General features: G+C 41.8%; 1 protein-coding gene across 7 annotated transcripts in view; it reads left to right on the plus strand.

The window, feature by feature from the left end:
* The window catches only part of NRP1 (neuropilin 1), a 158,020-nt gene that overhangs the window by 105,337 nt on the left and 35,621 nt on the right, over positions 1-17,062 (plus strand). For all 7 annotated transcript variants that reach the window (XM_017871626.1, XM_017871667.1, XM_017871637.1 and 4 more), the window contains exons 7-9: positions 3,325-3,480; positions 8,000-8,144; positions 16,133-16,464. In XM_017871626.1, coding sequence (XP_017727115.1) covers positions 3,325-3,480; positions 8,000-8,144; positions 16,133-16,464 — 633 coding nt within the window. The remainder of the gene's footprint in view (positions 1-3,324; positions 3,481-7,999; positions 8,145-16,132; positions 16,465-17,062) is intronic.

The following is a 17,062-nucleotide window of genomic DNA, read 5'->3' on the forward strand; positions in this document are numbered from 1 at the left end:
TCCCTTGGACTTCAAGATTTTAAGGACCCTTCAGCTTGAAAGTAGCTGTGGCATTGGGCATGACTTTAATGGACAGTCGGAAAAGCACTAAGTGTTCTGAGAGCATTTGAAAACAGTGAAAATTGTTCAGAGCAACCATTTTTAGAGTACCCATTAACTTTTAGATTGCAGCATTGTGAAATCAGAGAGTTTCTGCAGCAGCTTAAAATCACCTGTTTGTCTGGAGCATAGTGAGATTTAGGGTTGTCAGATAACATCGATACAGAAAATCCATTTAAATTTGAATTTTATGTAAGCAATGAATTAGTTGTTAGTGTAAGTATAGCCCAAATATTGCACAGGACATACTTACACTAAAAAAAAATTTGGTTTTGCCTGACATTCAAATCTAACTGGTGTTTTATACTTTTATTTGCTAAATCTGACAACCATCAATCACCTCCCCTTTTTGAAATATGTGCATGAGGGAGATAGGAAGTTTAAAGCATTCATCAAAGTACCATGGTTCACTTTTGAAAAACAAATGCAAATTTTGGTAAACAAGTATAGGCACTTGATAAGAATATGCTGGTAAAATATTTATTTGTCAAACTAAAATTATAAAATCTGTTGTTATTATTCTAAAATATTAAATTCTATTGAATTCTTGTTCCTTTTTCTCTTAAATCCGGTGAAAGCACACAAAGCCTAGAGTTTATATCTTTAAAACTAGGGAAATGAAATAAAGATAATTTTGCGTTGAATGGTAGCCCCATCCTTTCCAGATGAAATCTACTACTGTTGAATTCTATAACTTCAAATTGGTTTCCATGTGCTGTTTTTCCTGGATGTAGACAACATGATTTAATTACTCCAAGTGCCTTCAGGAAACAAAGCAATTCATGAAAGACAAAATGCCTCCATAAGGCAGGCTATGCATAAAATGGAAATTCTTTAAGTGATCGTGGCCTATGGGCACTGGAGAATTAATTGAAATACTGTATTCTGAAAACTGAGTTGTAATATGGCAACTGAAAAGCAAGATTCAAAATTTGGGAGAGGGATTGGGCTTTTTTTATTTGTTTTGTTTTATTTTTATTTTATTTTTTTGAGTGAGAGTTTCTCTTTGTCACCCAGGCTGCAGTGCAGTGGCGAGATCTCAGCTCACTGCAACCTCTGCCTCCCGGGTTCAAGAGATTCTACTGCCTCAGCCTCCCGTATAGCTGGGATTACAGGCATGTGCCATTATGCCGGGCTCATTTTTGTATTTTTAGTAGAGACGGAGTTTCACTATGTTGGCCAAGCTGGTCTTGAGCTCCTGACTTCAAGTGATCCGCCCGCCTCAGCCTCCTAATGATCAAGGTGCTGTTGCAATATCTTGTCGATGCTAATAGTTGTAACGTGTAACTATTTTCTGTGTCCTTTAAAAAAATATTTGCCATATATTTGTGGGCTTTTTTTTAAGCTTCTATATAAAGCTGGGCATACAATTGATGGAGCAAATAATTTTATAGGAATAATCAGATGTATTAAAATAGATTGAAAATATCACTATTATATAGAAAATAGTAATGAGTTTTCTTTCAAGATGATTCTTAGTTATTAACGCTGGTAATAAGGAGAGTTAAAGGAAAAAAAAAACCTACTCTACTGGAAACATCTAACACATATGAAAGAAGGAATTATAGGAAGTCAGAGTGGAAAAGAGTCTTCCAAGTTATCCAATCCCACTCCTTCATTTCACAAATGAGGGCCTAGAAGCCTAAAGATGATAGCAGAGCCTGGAACACGGAGTGCTTGCTGCTTAAATCAGTTCCTTACCACTCACATCACAGGGCCCCGGGATGAAATCACAGACCCTCGAGGTTTCAGTCACCCTCTGGTCATCACTATTCGGATGCCCTCCAAGAGCCCCACCCCTCAGGATATGAGATAGGCTAGTGAGAGATGAAGGCGAGGCTGTCATGTTGAGGAGCTTTCCCACTGGAAACTTACCAGGAGAAGTTTGCAAGCCTAAGCAGTTGTTTCCTGGTGACATCAGTCTCCCCCACATGATGACTTGGAATCCACCTGCCTCTCAAACTGAGCTGCAAGGAGAGAGGCCACAGGAAGATGTGCGGAGGGAAGAAATCTAAAGCTGAAACAGAAATCTTTACCCTCTTCCTCTTTATTCCATCCCAAGTTATAAATCTATGGCCCCTCTCCCAAACCACAACACCCTTAGAGCTTTCAAGTCAGTATTGTTTCAGTCTGCATTTAATGTGGAAGGAGGTAGGATGCCAAAGACAGAGGGGAAACAGGATTATGTTAGACAGGAATTCAAGTCCAGGCCTCTCCATTATCCATTGTGTGAGTTTATCTTGTTTGTCTTGATTTTCTCTTTGCAAGATGACACATATGAATGTGCAGTTTGGAAAGTATGTTTAATCTCTTAGAAAATATAATGACATGATATTGAATCCAGTTTTCTCTTTTCCCCTGGGATTCAAGCAATCCTGTTTACAACAGTGAGAAGGGTCTTTTCCTGGATTTCCTCCTAACAATGGGAACCAACTTAGGGCCATGCTGTTTTTTGTCAACAAAAAGAGTCAAACTCTGTAAAATACTTGAATAGATTTATTCTGAGACAAATATGAGTAAGCAGTGGCTTGTGACACAGAATCTCAGGAGGTTCTGAGGACATGAACCCAAGGTGGTCTGGGTACACCTTGGTTTTCTATATTTTAGGGAGGCATGAGACATCAATCAGATACATAGAAGATGTACATTGGTTTGGTCCAGAAAGGTGGGACATCTGAAAACAGGGGCTCCCAAGTCGTCGGTGGATTCAAAGATTTTCTGATTGGCAATTGGTTGGAAGAGTTAAGTTACTATCTAAAGACTTAGGAATGTCTGGGTTAAGATAACGTACAGGTAAAGACTCCAGGTAGCAGGCTTCAGAGAGAATACGTTGCAGATGTTTCTTATCAGACTTAAAGAGTCTGTTCTATCATTAATTCCAACAGAGATGAGGGTATAATAATGAGGTTTGTCTGACCCCCACACTGTCCTGTCATGGCCTGAACTAGTTTTTCGGGTTAGCTTTGGAATGCCCTTGCTGGGACAAGGTGTCCATTCAGATGGTCAGGGGGCTTAGAATTTTATTTTTGGTTTACATTGATCATGACTTTGCCTTTCTTTACAAGGAATGGAAGGGAGGAGTCAGGGACGATGGACACCTGATGGAATTAGGCCCTGTTGATCCCAGGTGGATGAAAGCCACAACATGGAGCCCACCAGAAAAGATGCTTTGGGTTGCAGTGCTGCAGGGATGGTGCACTGACCGTGCTTGTACTTGTCTTGCAGGTGGACTTGGGCCTTCTGCACTTCGTTACGGCTGTCGGGACACAGGGCGCCATTTCAAAAGAAACCAAGAAGAAATATTATGTCAAGACTTACAAAATCGACGTTAGCTCCAATGGGGAAGACTGGATCACCATAAAAGAAGGAAACAAACCTGTTGTAAGTTAGGCTGCCACCACGGCAACCAATGCAGTCTTTTAAATGGATGATCAATTTTTACTTGTTTGTTTAGCAGCTTTCTGTCTGGCCTGGTTTATTTTTGAATTGATTTGAAATGAAAAGTGTATGGCCGGGCGCGGTGGCTCAAGCCTGTAATCCCAGCACTTTGGGAGGCCGAGACGGGCGGATCACGAGGTCAGGAGATCGAGACCATCCTGGCTAACATGGTGAAACCCTGTCTCTACTAAAATACAAAAAACTAGCCGGGCGAGGTGGCGGGCGCCTGTAGTCCCAGCTACTCCGGAGGCTGAGGCAGGAGAATGGTGTAAACCCGGGAGGTGGAGCTTGCAGTGAGCTGAGATCCGGCCACTGCACTCCAGCCTGGGAGATAGAGCGAGACTCCGTCTCAAAAAAAAAAAAAAAAAAAAAAAAGAAAAGGGAAATTCGGGGTTTAAATCTGACCAAGGTGTCTCATGTTCCCAGATCCAGCCAGGAAAGGCCAGGAGGGAAATTATATGAATGTTTCCAAGAAAAGTCAATACTGGCCAAATTAAGTGTCAGACTCAAGAATTGCTGTAAGCCTCCCAAAGGGACACAGATTCTGCGTGGGATAAACATTGTCCTCTTAGAATCTTAGGAATTTGGGATTTTGTTGTTTTTCCCCCTCTATTTCTTCATTCTCTTTCATAGATTATTTCTCTCTGTAATGGGCTGGTTTTAGTAAACATCTTTTCACCTATCTACTGTGACTCACAAACTAATTTACAAGTACATTTGACTGCTTCTTGTAAGAACACATGGAACCAAAGGTATTTCATTGTGTTCCCTCAGATCACACAAATAACACACTACCTCTGTACTACTTTCAACCAAGAAGGCAGCACAGACCACACTGTGTGCCTGGGCACTCTGCCCTAGCTCATTTGGAACTGAGATGTTTTTCTCAGCCTGCCTGTTTATTTGAAGTTACACTTGCTCTGATTTTCTAATCAAAAGATTTTGGAGAATTCATACTCACCGTCTCCCAGAAATTAAAAGCTTGCCCTGGAGGCCGAGCAAAACACAGGAAATTGATGAGGATAGGAGCAAAGATCCAGGTAGCTTGCAATGATGGGCTTGGGAAGAGGCCAATTAACCTGTCCTTGTCTCTCTTTTGAGCTTTGGTGTACTTGATTTTCTCCTTGTGGATCTGGAACTGAGAAAAGCTTCCTGGGTGTGAAGTGAGAAAACCTATTAATTCCCTTTGATGAGCAGTGAAACCCCCACTCTCGGACAGGGCAGGCAAGATGGAAACAGCTACAGATAGACAGCTGCTCTGTAGGAGGAAAATGCTATGGGCAGGCCAGTTCAAGGCCATTGTCGAGCCCTGGAGGACATGCAACCAGTTTGTCTAGGGAAGAAGAACCTTCCCAGTCAACACTCATGGAGATGAAGCGAGTAAATTTTGACCCCAAGTTTCGTGACTGATTCTTGTTTGGGAATAAATTTCCGAAGACATAGTTTAGGTTCAAGGAAATAAAAAATCACTAACTCTAATGGGGCACCTACCAGCCAAAGAACCCAGAGAGAGCTGGGAGAGCTGACCTTAGACTTTCAGGCCATTTCTTTTTAAAATAAGCGCTACTTCAGGAATAGAAAACCAAACACCGCATGTTCTTACTTATAAGTGGGAGCTGAATGATGAGAACACATGGACGCATTGAGGGGAGCAACACACACTGAGACCTGTCGGTAGCGGGGTGTGTGGGAGGAGTGAGAGCATCAGGAAAAATAGTTAATGGATGCTGGGCTTAATACCTAGGTGATGGGCTGATCTGTGCAGCAAACCACCTTGGCACACATTTACCTGTATAACAAACCTGTACATCCTGCACAGGTACCCTGAACCTTAAATGCTGAAGAGAAAAAAAAAAAGAACAAAATAGAACCATGAGGTGAAAGGTCTAAAATAATGTTAAGTGAAACACTTAACTGATGTTTCATTGTCTTTATACTGGAGTGCATGCAGATGAGAGGAGTGAAAGGAAATGGCAACATGACCATTTTTTGTTAAGGAAAAAAAACCATACGGGCTATTTCAGCAACACGTTTTCTTCAACTGTTGTCCACTGGTTGTTTGCATGGCCCAGAAGAGGGGGACTGTCAGAGAGCACCCACAGATTCCAGGGGTGTCTGACAGTGCACGCAGCTTGCCCTGGGAACTCCCTGGCACACAGAAGGGCTTCAGGGGGAGAGGCAGAAGGGGTAAGGAAGGAGTCGGCAGAGAGGAAGGCTTGGCATCTATTCTGAGCACTTTAGCTGAATCTGAATGAAATTAGAACATCCACCTAGAGTCTCATGATTGCTGCCCACGCCACCTTTCTCTGTACTTTAGGGACTTTCAGCCACTCCCCTCTACCCTCATTCCCACTTTGCTCCAGGAGTGCAGCTTTCGACCAATAACAACTGCAGCAACCCTCTTCATGTTGGAGAAAATGTGTGTAATACATGATTTTCAGCAAACTTAAAACTCCCTCAGTGGGAGCAAAATGCACCTCCCCTCTGCCTGCGCCAGAACACACAGCTCTCCTGCCAGACTTCTGGTCTCTCTCAGACATGGACTCGGTGCCCCTGTAAGGGGAGCACCATCGCTGGGGGCCCTCCTTCCCTGGCAGCTACCCGCTACTCTTTGTCACACTAAAATGCTCCCACACAGATTGATTTCCAGGGAGAGATGCTGATGTAGGGCAGAAATCAAAAGGCCATCACAGACTGGGATAAATTAGGATATCAGGTAGTCTCTCGAGAGAGATCAGGCTAAAAACTGACTTTTTTAAACAAAAATAGAGACAGGGTCTTGCTCTGTCACCCATGCTGGAGTGCAGTGGTGAAATCATAGCTCACTGCAGCCTTAAACTCCTGGGCTGAAGCCATCCTCCCAGCTAAGTCTCCCAATTAGCTAGGACCACAGGTATGCACTACCACAATGCCTGGCTAATTTTTTTTTTTTTTGGAGAGTTGGAGTCTTACTATGTTGCCCAGGCTGGTCTCAAACTCCTAGTCTCAAGCAGTCCTCCTGCCTTGGCCTCCTAAAGTTCTGGAATTACAGGCATGAGCCACCACACCCAGCCACAACCAACTCTGTAAAGCATTTGACCACCAGCCTGACTTTCACAAGCCCTTTCTCCCAGGAGGAAGAGCAGGACTTGGGAAACCATAGACCTCCTTCATGTCCTCACCTGAAAAGGTGAGGAGGAAGCTGCACACCTTGGGTGAGCCCCATGATGCTCCAGTTATGCAGCCTAAGAGGAGGGGTCTGACCCAGCTGTGCAGAGAAGCATGGTGCTGAATGCACGAGGCCCGAAACTGAGAAACGTCACCACTCCACGGCTGAAGTAAAACCCGGGAAAGGGTAGGCAGCGTATTCTGTGATGGCAAAGTCTCCAGTCCTCAGAGATCTTACTGGAGAATGCTACTGCAGCTCCCCCACCCAGGCAGAGTGGCCCCCACTAGTTCTTGTGGGAAACACCCATTGGTGCCTGGCATGCATTACATTTGCAGTCACATGCCTCATCTTTCTTAGAATAAAATGACTTGATTTAAAACTAGAAGCAGAATCCCAGCACTTTGGGAGATGGAGGCAGGTGGATGACTTGAGGTAAGAAATTCAAGACCAGCCTGGCCAACCAACATGGTGAAACCCCATCTGTACTAAAAGATACAAAAATTAGCCAGGCGTGGTGGCAGATGCCTGTAATCCCAGCTACTCAGGAGGCTGAGGCAGGAGAATTGCTTGAACCCGGGAGGCGGAGGCTGCAGTGAGTCGAGATTGCACCACTGCACTCCAGCCTGGCTGACAAAGCAAGACTCCGTCTCAAATCAATGAATGAATGAATCAATCAATCAATCTTGAAGCACAAGCCCTGGAAAAGCTGATTTTTAGTTAAAAATAATTTATAACTCAGTTTTGACTTTGACCACTAAAACATAATTTTACCAATAATCAAAAAAGGATTAAAGTCACGCATTAGTGTGGGAGACAAGATCTTCTGTCAAGGAATGAAGTCAAAGGGGAGAACACTGTTTGACCTAGTACTGTAGCTGCAAACACAACCTAGAATTTCAAAAAGCCAGACCCTAAGCTGAAACCAAAAGCATCCCTTCTGGGGTTCTTGGGAAAGTCAAACAGTGAGTTTCCATGACATGTCTGCAGTATTATTTTGGTCCTCTGGTAAAGTTAATAGTTTCACGCTTTTTAGATAATAGTATGCATTCTTTAATCAATATTATCCATGTAATTAGTGCTTTTAAAGGCTCTAGCCTCTCAGAAAATTGAATCGATGATTAGGACAGTATTCTATATTAGACATCATTCTGATTGCTAATTGAAAAAATTAACATGGCAGGTTATTAACGCTGTCTCATCCTTGATCGACAATGCTGAAATTGTAAATACTTTTTACAACCACTTGTGAAAACACACTTTTGGATTTAAATTCAAAACCTCTGCTAAAGAAAGGCACTTTTTTCCCCCATACAGCTCTTTCAGGGAAACACCAACCCCACAGATGTTGTGGTTGCAGTATTCCCCAAGCCACTGATAACTCGATTTGTCCGAATCAAGCCTGCAACTTGGGAAACTGGCATATCTATGAGATTTGAAGTATATGGTTGCAAGATAACAGGTAAGCTGTGGAAGATTGAAGACTGAATCTTCCAAGTCGAATATTGTCTTGTTTTGATTTATGCAAACCTTTAAATACGGGGTGAATAAATTTGTAAATGCAATAATTTTTCTTTGATAATAAAAGCATCTACTTTGGATTTAGACAAATCCAAGTTCAATTCCTGCCTTACTACTCACTAGCAGATTGTTTTGGTCAATATACTTACCTTTCAAAGCCTTAGTTATCTCACCTGGGAAATAGTCATAATTACTTACATCATACAGCCTAGTTGTGATGATGCATTATTATTAGATGATGGATATAAAGCACATAGCACAGCCTGGAATGTGGTAGGTATTTGTTTACTGGTACCTTTTCCACTAGACCGTAAGCTGCGTGAAGGCAAGTATCATGCCTTTCATCTCCGCTTCCTGGATACTGACTACTACTTAGTAGATTTACAGTAACTAACTGTTGCATGAAACATTCTCCAGCCGTTTTATTTATTTCCGTTTCTTTGTTTTGAGACGGAGTCTTACTCTGTCATTCAGGTTGCAGTGCAGTGGCATGATGATAGCTCACTGCACCCTCAACCTTCCAGGTTCAAGTGATGCTCCTACCTCAGCCTCTTAAATACATGTGGGAGAACATGAGGGCACCAGTACAGACAACTAATTGTAACCCCTATGTTTCTTGGGCTTGTCTCAAATTCCTGGGCTCAAGCTATCCTCCCACCTCGGCCTCCCAAAGTGCTGGGATTACAGGTGTGAGCTACTGCTCCTGGCCAGCTTTGTCTATTTATTTATTTATTTATTTATTTATTTTATTTAGTTTTTTGAGACCGAGTCTCACTCTGTCACCCAAGCTGGAGTGCAGTGATGTGATCTTGGCTCACGGCACCCTCCACCTCCCAGGTTCCAGCAATTCTCCTGCTTCAGCCTCCTGGCACTACTACAGGTTCGCACCACCACACCTGGCTATTTTTTGTATTTTTAGTAGAGATGGGGCTTCATCATGTTGGCCAGGCTGGTCTTGAACTCCTGCCCTCAGGTGATCCACCTGCCTCAGCCCCCCAAAGTGCTGGGATTACAGGCATGAGCCACCGCGCTCTGCCTGTCCATTTATTTTCTTGCGTGACTATGTTATATTCTGCAGTATATAGCAGTCATATTAGAATTCCTTTCCATTTTAGTAAATACATTGCCAAAGTTTCATTGAAACAACCACCAGCACCAAAAAACCAGTACAATGTGATCTTCATGGTAAGCTTGAAAGTTCAAAGGCAGAATCAGTTGACCCACTCACTAAAAGTAATTAAAACAAACAATATCTAAAACTCTTTGAACTACCTTTTAATATTATGTTATATATGTATTTAGGGTATTTAATTTTTTATTCCATTTTATGTTTATCCTTTTAGTTTAATTATTTTAGAGGAGAAGAATACTGACTTTGGAAGGAAAAAAAATCACTTTGGCAATGTTCCATGAAATTACAAGCAATTTTGAGAAGAGCTAATGAACAGGAAAAACTACACTTGTTTATAGTAGAGTTCAGCTTGGAAAGTAAAAACCATCATCGGATTTTTTAATAAAAAATTTATTTATTTCCACCCTGTAGACAGACTTGTTTATTATTTTAGGACCTAAGACTTAGAAAGTTCAAGGCTTTAGAGGCAGGAATTGAGTGGAGAGGGGTTTGAAAGAAGAAAGGACATTGAAAAGTTAGATATAACCTTGGCTTTATTTTCGATCAGCAGTTAGATGACAGAAAGTTCTAGGTCATTTTCAGAGCATGACAAATTTGTGCTGTTATTCATAAATTTGTAGAAATAAGGCCATTTGAGGTTTGGGTGGAAATTTCTGGCCCATTTCTTCAACCTTATCTCATGTCATTGTATTTTAAAAAATGAGGTAAACTTCATAAAGACTCCAAACATGTTAGTCAAAACTTTGAATTTCCAGGCTCTTAGAGATTTATGTCATATCCTTTTAGTTGAATAGAATTCTTTTATACCTAAACTGTCCTTTTAATTTTCACAAAGATTTCCCTGAGAGGTAATTCTAGGAATGTGAGCGAAGAAGGTAAATAATTTGTTCAATTTTTTGAAAAGTTAAATGATCTAGTTATGTAAATTTAGATGTCTAAAATAGCATATACTAATATTTTTATACATAATTAAGTAGCCGTTTTTCAAATAAGGTGCTTCCTTTCAGTTCCTAGTGCTAGTCTCTTAATCATGGTCTCCACTATACTTTTAAATATTTTCTCTCTAGTAAAATGGCTCTAGTCTCCAAATAATTGCCACAGGCAGGTTTTTGGAGAGGCTAACACATTACAATGATAGTCACATGGACAGAAGGTAGGCAGACATGTCCAGGCTTGACTGTGGACTGTCCACTTAGTGTATGCATGACCGACCATGGGTAAGACATTGAAACTCACTCTGATCTCCATTTTCTGGTCTGTGAGGTTCACCTTAATGCAACTATAATGAGGAGTAAATGAAAGAAAATTTGGAACACCCCTGGCTTAAAGTAAGTGCTCATTAAATGGTACCCGTTAGATTAAAATAGTACATGGCACTCAATACATTGAACCTAGCATATGCCCCAAAGAGCAGAGCTTCTAATAAGACAGTAATTTCAACTTTTTCTTCTTGATTATCAGAAGCAGATAATCTTCATTTTCTTGAGGCTACAGTCCCCTTGAGTGGAGATTAATGAAAGGAGGACTACAATATCCCTGCTGGACTAGATGGTCCAGGAGAGCAGGGGACCTGTTTGCCTCATTTTCTGTTGTGTCCTTCCTGTATGCCTGGAACATAACAAATGTTTGGTGGTTACTTTTGAATGAATGAAGTGCAGTTCTATCCAAACCTTCTGAGAAACAAATGGCTGGACCTCAAATTTTCACCCTGTCGAGTAGTCATAATTCAGTCTGGATTTTGTTTAAGCCTACCTAATTAAAAGTTACTGCTTGAACACATCACTTGGCTTCCAAAGCCACTAGAGCCCCAAGTTTTACCCTAATTTTTTGATTCAGAAATTATTTTTTAGAAATATAGTAATCCTGGGCTGGGCGCTGTGGCTCATGCCAGCACTTTGGGAGCCCGAGGTGGGCAGATCACGAGGTCAAGAGATCGAGACCATCCTGGCTAACACAGTGAAATCCCATCTCTACTAAAAATATAAAAAATTAGCCAGGCACGGTGGCGGGCACCTGTAGTCCCAGCTACTCAGGAAGATGAGGCAGGAGAATGGCGTGAACCCAGGAAGCGGAGCTTGCAGTGAGCTGAGATCGTGCCACTGGCCACTGCACTCCAGCCTGGGCAACAGAGTAAGACTCCATCTCAAAAAAAAAAAAAAAAAAAAGGAAAAGAAAAAGGAAATATAGTAATCCTGGAAACTTCAGTTTGTCACCGTATAGAGATATAAAGAAAATAAGATTAGAACAAACCATCCTGCTTTATAGGTGATTGATGAAAGGCATTTTCATTATTTTGACAAAGTAGGCTTCATCATTTTGGCAGAGGTGGAAATTGATGAAAATCACGTAGGACGATGCCTGCTTAACACACTGTGAACTCTGCTGTCTTCTGTTGTTAACCGGAAGTCTGTTACCCGGCACTTCAACACATATTCATGTGCTCCTAAGTCAATCAGAATTCACAATGATGATCTCAGACACCATAATATCCAGAGGTACTTTCTGAGTCATCAAGGAAAGATTAAATTATGCTCATTCAGGGTCTCCCATCAAATACAGTTATTACTTTCTCATTATTTGGAAATTGGTTAACTGGATATTGGATTTACCAGTATACCTCAGTTTTTCCATTAAAGCTGAGTACAGAGATTTACTGTAAAATAATATCACTGAAAATAACCACCTCAATCCTCCATTACAAAACTAATTTCTCCCTTCCATCGTAAAGTGGTCTTAAGCTTTCCCAACAAGGTTGCCAAGTAAAATACAAAATGTCCAGTTAAATTTGATGCAGACAAACACGACATAATTTTTCACAGTAAGTATGTCCCATGCAATATTTGAGACATACGTATACTAAAAAATCATTCATTATTTCTCTGAATTCTAATTTCACTGGGAATCTTGTTTCTTGCTTTGTTGTTTGTTTGCTAAATCTTGCAACACTATTTCCAAAGGGTTTGACCTGTACCAGGCTGACCTGTACCAGCCTGCTATGAAGGGACAGAGTTAAACACTAGCATCTCATTCAAACCTTGAATTAATTGTTAATGTAATTTTTCTCCAAATTATTGTTAAAAGTGAGTCACATAGTTTTCAGTCAAAGGTAAATCAAGTTGCCTCTTCATTTTTTTTTTTTTGTTTGTTTTGTTTTAATGAGGCAGCCATATGGAAGGAATAAGTCTCACTTTGCACCATGGATATGTTGGCTAAATAGGGGCAGGACATCACTATGTCAGTGAACACAGAAACTATGCCCCAGCTGAGTCTGCATTAGAAAAAGGGCATTAATCTGGTGACGGTTCTGCTCTCCTTACAGTATTCAAGTTAATTATGTTTTCCTCCAAATGGTAACATCTGGTCTCCATTACCAGCTAAACATTGCCTTTCTAAAAGCTTGTTTGGAATCAGGCAGGTATGAACACCGTGGCCAAAAAAATGGCACTCTATTTTTAGCACTATAGTTTCATAGTCCCTTAGTAAAATTGTTTCTGTAAATCTTTTTTTAATCCCGACTGATTATATTCTTGGTTTCCAGATCCCAGCCTGGAGCAAATACTGTGGTTGAATTACAGGAAAGGGCACTTGGGAAAATGACAGCTGCCTTTTATTGTATTAAGTTGATTCATTCAACAAATATTTGTTGAGCAAATACTATGCATAAAACAGGGCATGAAGAGTCATAGAAAACAGAAAAATATGACTTAGTTCATGTCCTCAAAGAAGTTAAAATCTGGGAAGGCAGAGAACAGCATTCCAAAGAACTAAATGTGCTCATCAGCATTTGAGGGCCGGGTGTGGTGGCTCAAACCTGGAACCACAGTATTTTGGGAGGCCAAGGTGGTAAGATCTTTTGAGCCCAGTAGTTTGAGAGCAGCCTTGGAAAAATAGCAAGACCAAAAAAAATTAAAAATTAGCCAATCATGGTAGCATCCACATGTAGTCCTAGCTACTCAGAAGGCTGAGGCAGGAGGATTGCTTGAGGCCAAGAGTTCAAGGCTGCAGTGAGCCATGATCACACCACTCCACTCCAGCCTGGGTGACAGAGAGACCCTATCTCTTAAAAAAATAAAAATAAAATAAAAAAAAGCCTGGGGGCCAGTCGCGGTGGCTCACACCTGTAATCCCAGCACTTTGGGAGGCCAAGGCAGGCTTCACAAGGTCAGGAGATCGAGACCATCCTAGCTAACATGCTGAAACCCCTTCTGTACTAAAAATACAAAACTTTAGCCTTTCATGGTGGCAGGTGCCTGTAGTCCCAGCTACTCGGGAGGCTGAGGCAGGAGAATGGCGTGAACCCAGGAGGCGGAGCTTGCAGTGAGCTGAAATCACCCCACACACTCCAGCCTGAGCGACAGAGTGAGACTCTGTCTCAAAAAAAAAAAAAAAAAAAAAAAAAAGAAAAAAGGGACATGCAAATAAAGTGGTGTGAAGAGGCCCAGAAATGGAAAACTGTGTCTAGTTACAGAGAAATAGAAAAACCAAGTAAGTGATGTGGCATTCGAAAACAGATCAGGATTTTAAGCAGTTCAGATAATGGAAAGGGTAAGATGATGGGGAATTCCTTGCTGAGGGAATAGAAAGAAAGCCTCCAGACTCCCAGAAGTAAGGAAGTTCTTCATGTCAATTGGCACTGGTTAAAGGAGTGAATGGGGAGAGAGGCCTTGCAAGAACATGATATGGAAGGCCTGCATGCCTGATTGAAAATGACATTGCATAATTTCTAGACAAGAAGGCAGTGAATGTCTGAGTAAATAAATGACGTGATTTGGACCATAGAACTCTTGTGGAAAGTATCTGAGTAGTTAATTCTTAAGGTTCAGCTGATAACATGGACTTAGTTTAATTGCATTAGATGTTTGCCTCTCACTTAGGGGTAGTTATATTTTAGGCTAACTTTTATTACATTATGCAGAATTGAGTTGCTTCAAAGAAAAATAGGTTATCATTCCTGCACATGTTCTTGATTGGGACATACAGTTTATAAAGGAAAATAATTGAGTGTTGGACATTTTGTCATTAAGCCACCATTGAATTCATTAATGACTGATGCTCTCCTTATGCTCAGAAGCTACTTGGGCTGCTTTAGAAGACATAAAAAGGTCTATGGTGCTGTTCATTGCCTTCAAAGATCTTACAATCTTGCTGTGGGTATATCACTAGCAATCTTGAAGCCTTAGAGAGCAGTGGAATGCTGAGCTCTGTGCTACTTACATCATATTTCTGAGATGGGAGAGCTCAGAATAAATGCTGGAGTAGCTTGAAAAGTTTTTTTGAGTCTTAAGCTGGGTTTTGAGCAAAGGCAATGATGAGGATGACGTCTATACTGTATGAGAAGAGAATTGGTTAACTGAGATGTGTTGTCAGTAATAGAAAATCAACTGAGGCAAATGGGATGAAATCAAAATGAGGGTCTTGAACGCCAGATCAAGTTTTGATATCTTCCCATCAGTAATGGAAAACCATGGTACATTTTCAAAAGATTTCTCTTTTATATTATGGGGTAAAACATACATAACATAAAATTTACCGCTTTAACAGTTTTCAACCACTTCTAACCATTTTCATTTTATCATTGTACATTTTTAAGTGTACAGTTCTGTGGCATTAAATACAGTCACATTGCTGTGCACTTTATTTCCAGAATTTTATAATCGTCTCAGACTGAAACTCTGCACCCATGAAACATTAACTCTCCCAATCTCCGTTTCCCCCAAGCCCTGGCAACCACCATTTTGCTTTCTGTCTCTATGAATCTGACTGATCTGTGATAGGCTACTCATATCCGTGGAATCAGACCATATTTGTCCTTTTTGTGTCGGGCTTCTTTCTCTTAGCAGTGAAGATTTTTGAGGATGAGAATGACATGGTTAAAACAACATTTTCTGAAAAGTTAGATAGCAGTTGGTATAGTGGAGATTCAGAGTGGGGTCTGGGAGGCCAACCAAGAGCTCATGTAGCACCCTGGCCAGAGCGCTCGGCTCGGGATAAATCCAGAAGAAAGGAAGGAGGCGACAAGGGTTTTGTTGCTTTCCTTTACTTAACAAAAACACAACAGGATTTGGCAGCCAAATGGAAATGACAAGATGACTAGGCAGGAACTGGATGATTGGTGATGCCACCAATTAAAAGACAGGGTTCAGTGAAAGGATGCAGTATCCAGGGAAAGGACTGTCTTAGTCTGCTGATGGTACATTTGAGATGACAATGAGACATTCTTGTGGAAAGTCCCCAATGCAATTAGAAATACGGGTGGGGAGAAGGGTTGCAGGGGATCGTGGTCACTGTTCTTCCACACTCAATTCAATCGTCACCTGCCCTGGGAGGTCCTCTCTTACCCTTGCAGGCTAAGTCATGCATTTCTTCTCTTTACCTCTGCATCACTGTCTCTTTACCTTCGTTTTAGCAACTTTCCTGCTGTTGGAATAACTTCTATGCGTATCTCCAATCCATCACAAACTATGAACTTCTCTGAAGCAGGGCCAGTACTTGATCCAGGGATAAATTCTGGATACCAAAGAGATTGAAATATGAATACTAAACTTAGAAGACCTCATAGCGGGGGGAATGTATCTTTTATTGAAGATTCGCCTTACTGGGATGTGAGTGTAGAGACGGGAATTCTGACAGCGCAGGAGGAAAGTTTGAGGGAGGGAAGAGTTACTGTAAAATAATCCAGAGACTGAAAATTGATTGGGTACAAAGTCATGTCTTTATTCCATATGTTGTATTTTCTTTCTTAGCATGGAGTCGCCCAGAAAATCATTTTGCATTATCTATTTCATTTCACCTCCCAGATTATCCTTGCTCCGGAATGTTGGGTATGGTGTCTGGACTTATTTCTGACTCCCAGATCACATCATCCAACCAAGGGGACAGAAACTGGATGCCTGAAAACATCCGCCTGGTAACCAGTCGCTCCGGCTGGGCACTGCCACCCGCACCTCATTCCTACGTCAATGAGTGGCTCCAAATAGACCTGGGGGAGGAGAAGATCGTGAGGGGCATCATCATTCAGGGTGGGAAGCACCGAGAGAACAAGGTGTTCATGAGGAAGTTCAAGATCGGATACAGCAACAATGGCTCCGACTGGAAGATGATCATGGACGACAGCAAACGCAAGGCAAAGGTGAGGGCTGGGGACTGGCAGGAAGTCGTCCCTCGCGTCCTTAATTTCAATCAAGGGCCTCTGGCATTCTCCTGAGGAAGGGCTTCTTTTTTTTTTCCTTTTTTTTTGAGACAGAGTTTTCACTCTTGTTGCCCAGGCTGGAGTGCAATGGCGCCATCTCTGCTCACTGCAACCTCCGCCTCCCAGGTTCAAGTGATTCTCCTGCCTCAGCCTCCCGAGTAGCTAGGATTACAGGCATGTGCCACCATACCAGGCTAATTTTTTGTATTTTTAGTATAGACGGGGTTTCCCCATGTTGGTCAGGTTGGTCTCAAACTCCCGACCAGGTGATCTGCACATCTCGGCCTTCCAAAGTGAAGGGCTTCTTCTTATTCCCTTCCAGCCAGGACATCAGAGGAGGTGTGTCACGGGGTCAGTAAGATCCTTGATTCTAGGAAGACTGGAATATGGCATGAAAAGCGATGTCTGAGATCACATGCAAAAGAATTGCATTCCTGGTCCCATTCTCTGCCTGGAGGGAAGGAGGGACAGCTCAACAGGCAGACAGGAGACAGGGAAGCCAGGGGCTGACAGCAGCTATCCAGCCAGTGCTCAGAAT

The sequence above is a fragment of the Rhinopithecus bieti genome, unplaced genomic scaffold (assembly GCF_001698545.2).
Source record: "Rhinopithecus bieti isolate Rb0 unplaced genomic scaffold, ASM169854v2 scaffold_763, whole genome shotgun sequence".
In the NCBI taxonomy this organism is placed as follows: domain Eukaryota; kingdom Metazoa; phylum Chordata; class Mammalia; order Primates; family Cercopithecidae; genus Rhinopithecus; species Rhinopithecus bieti.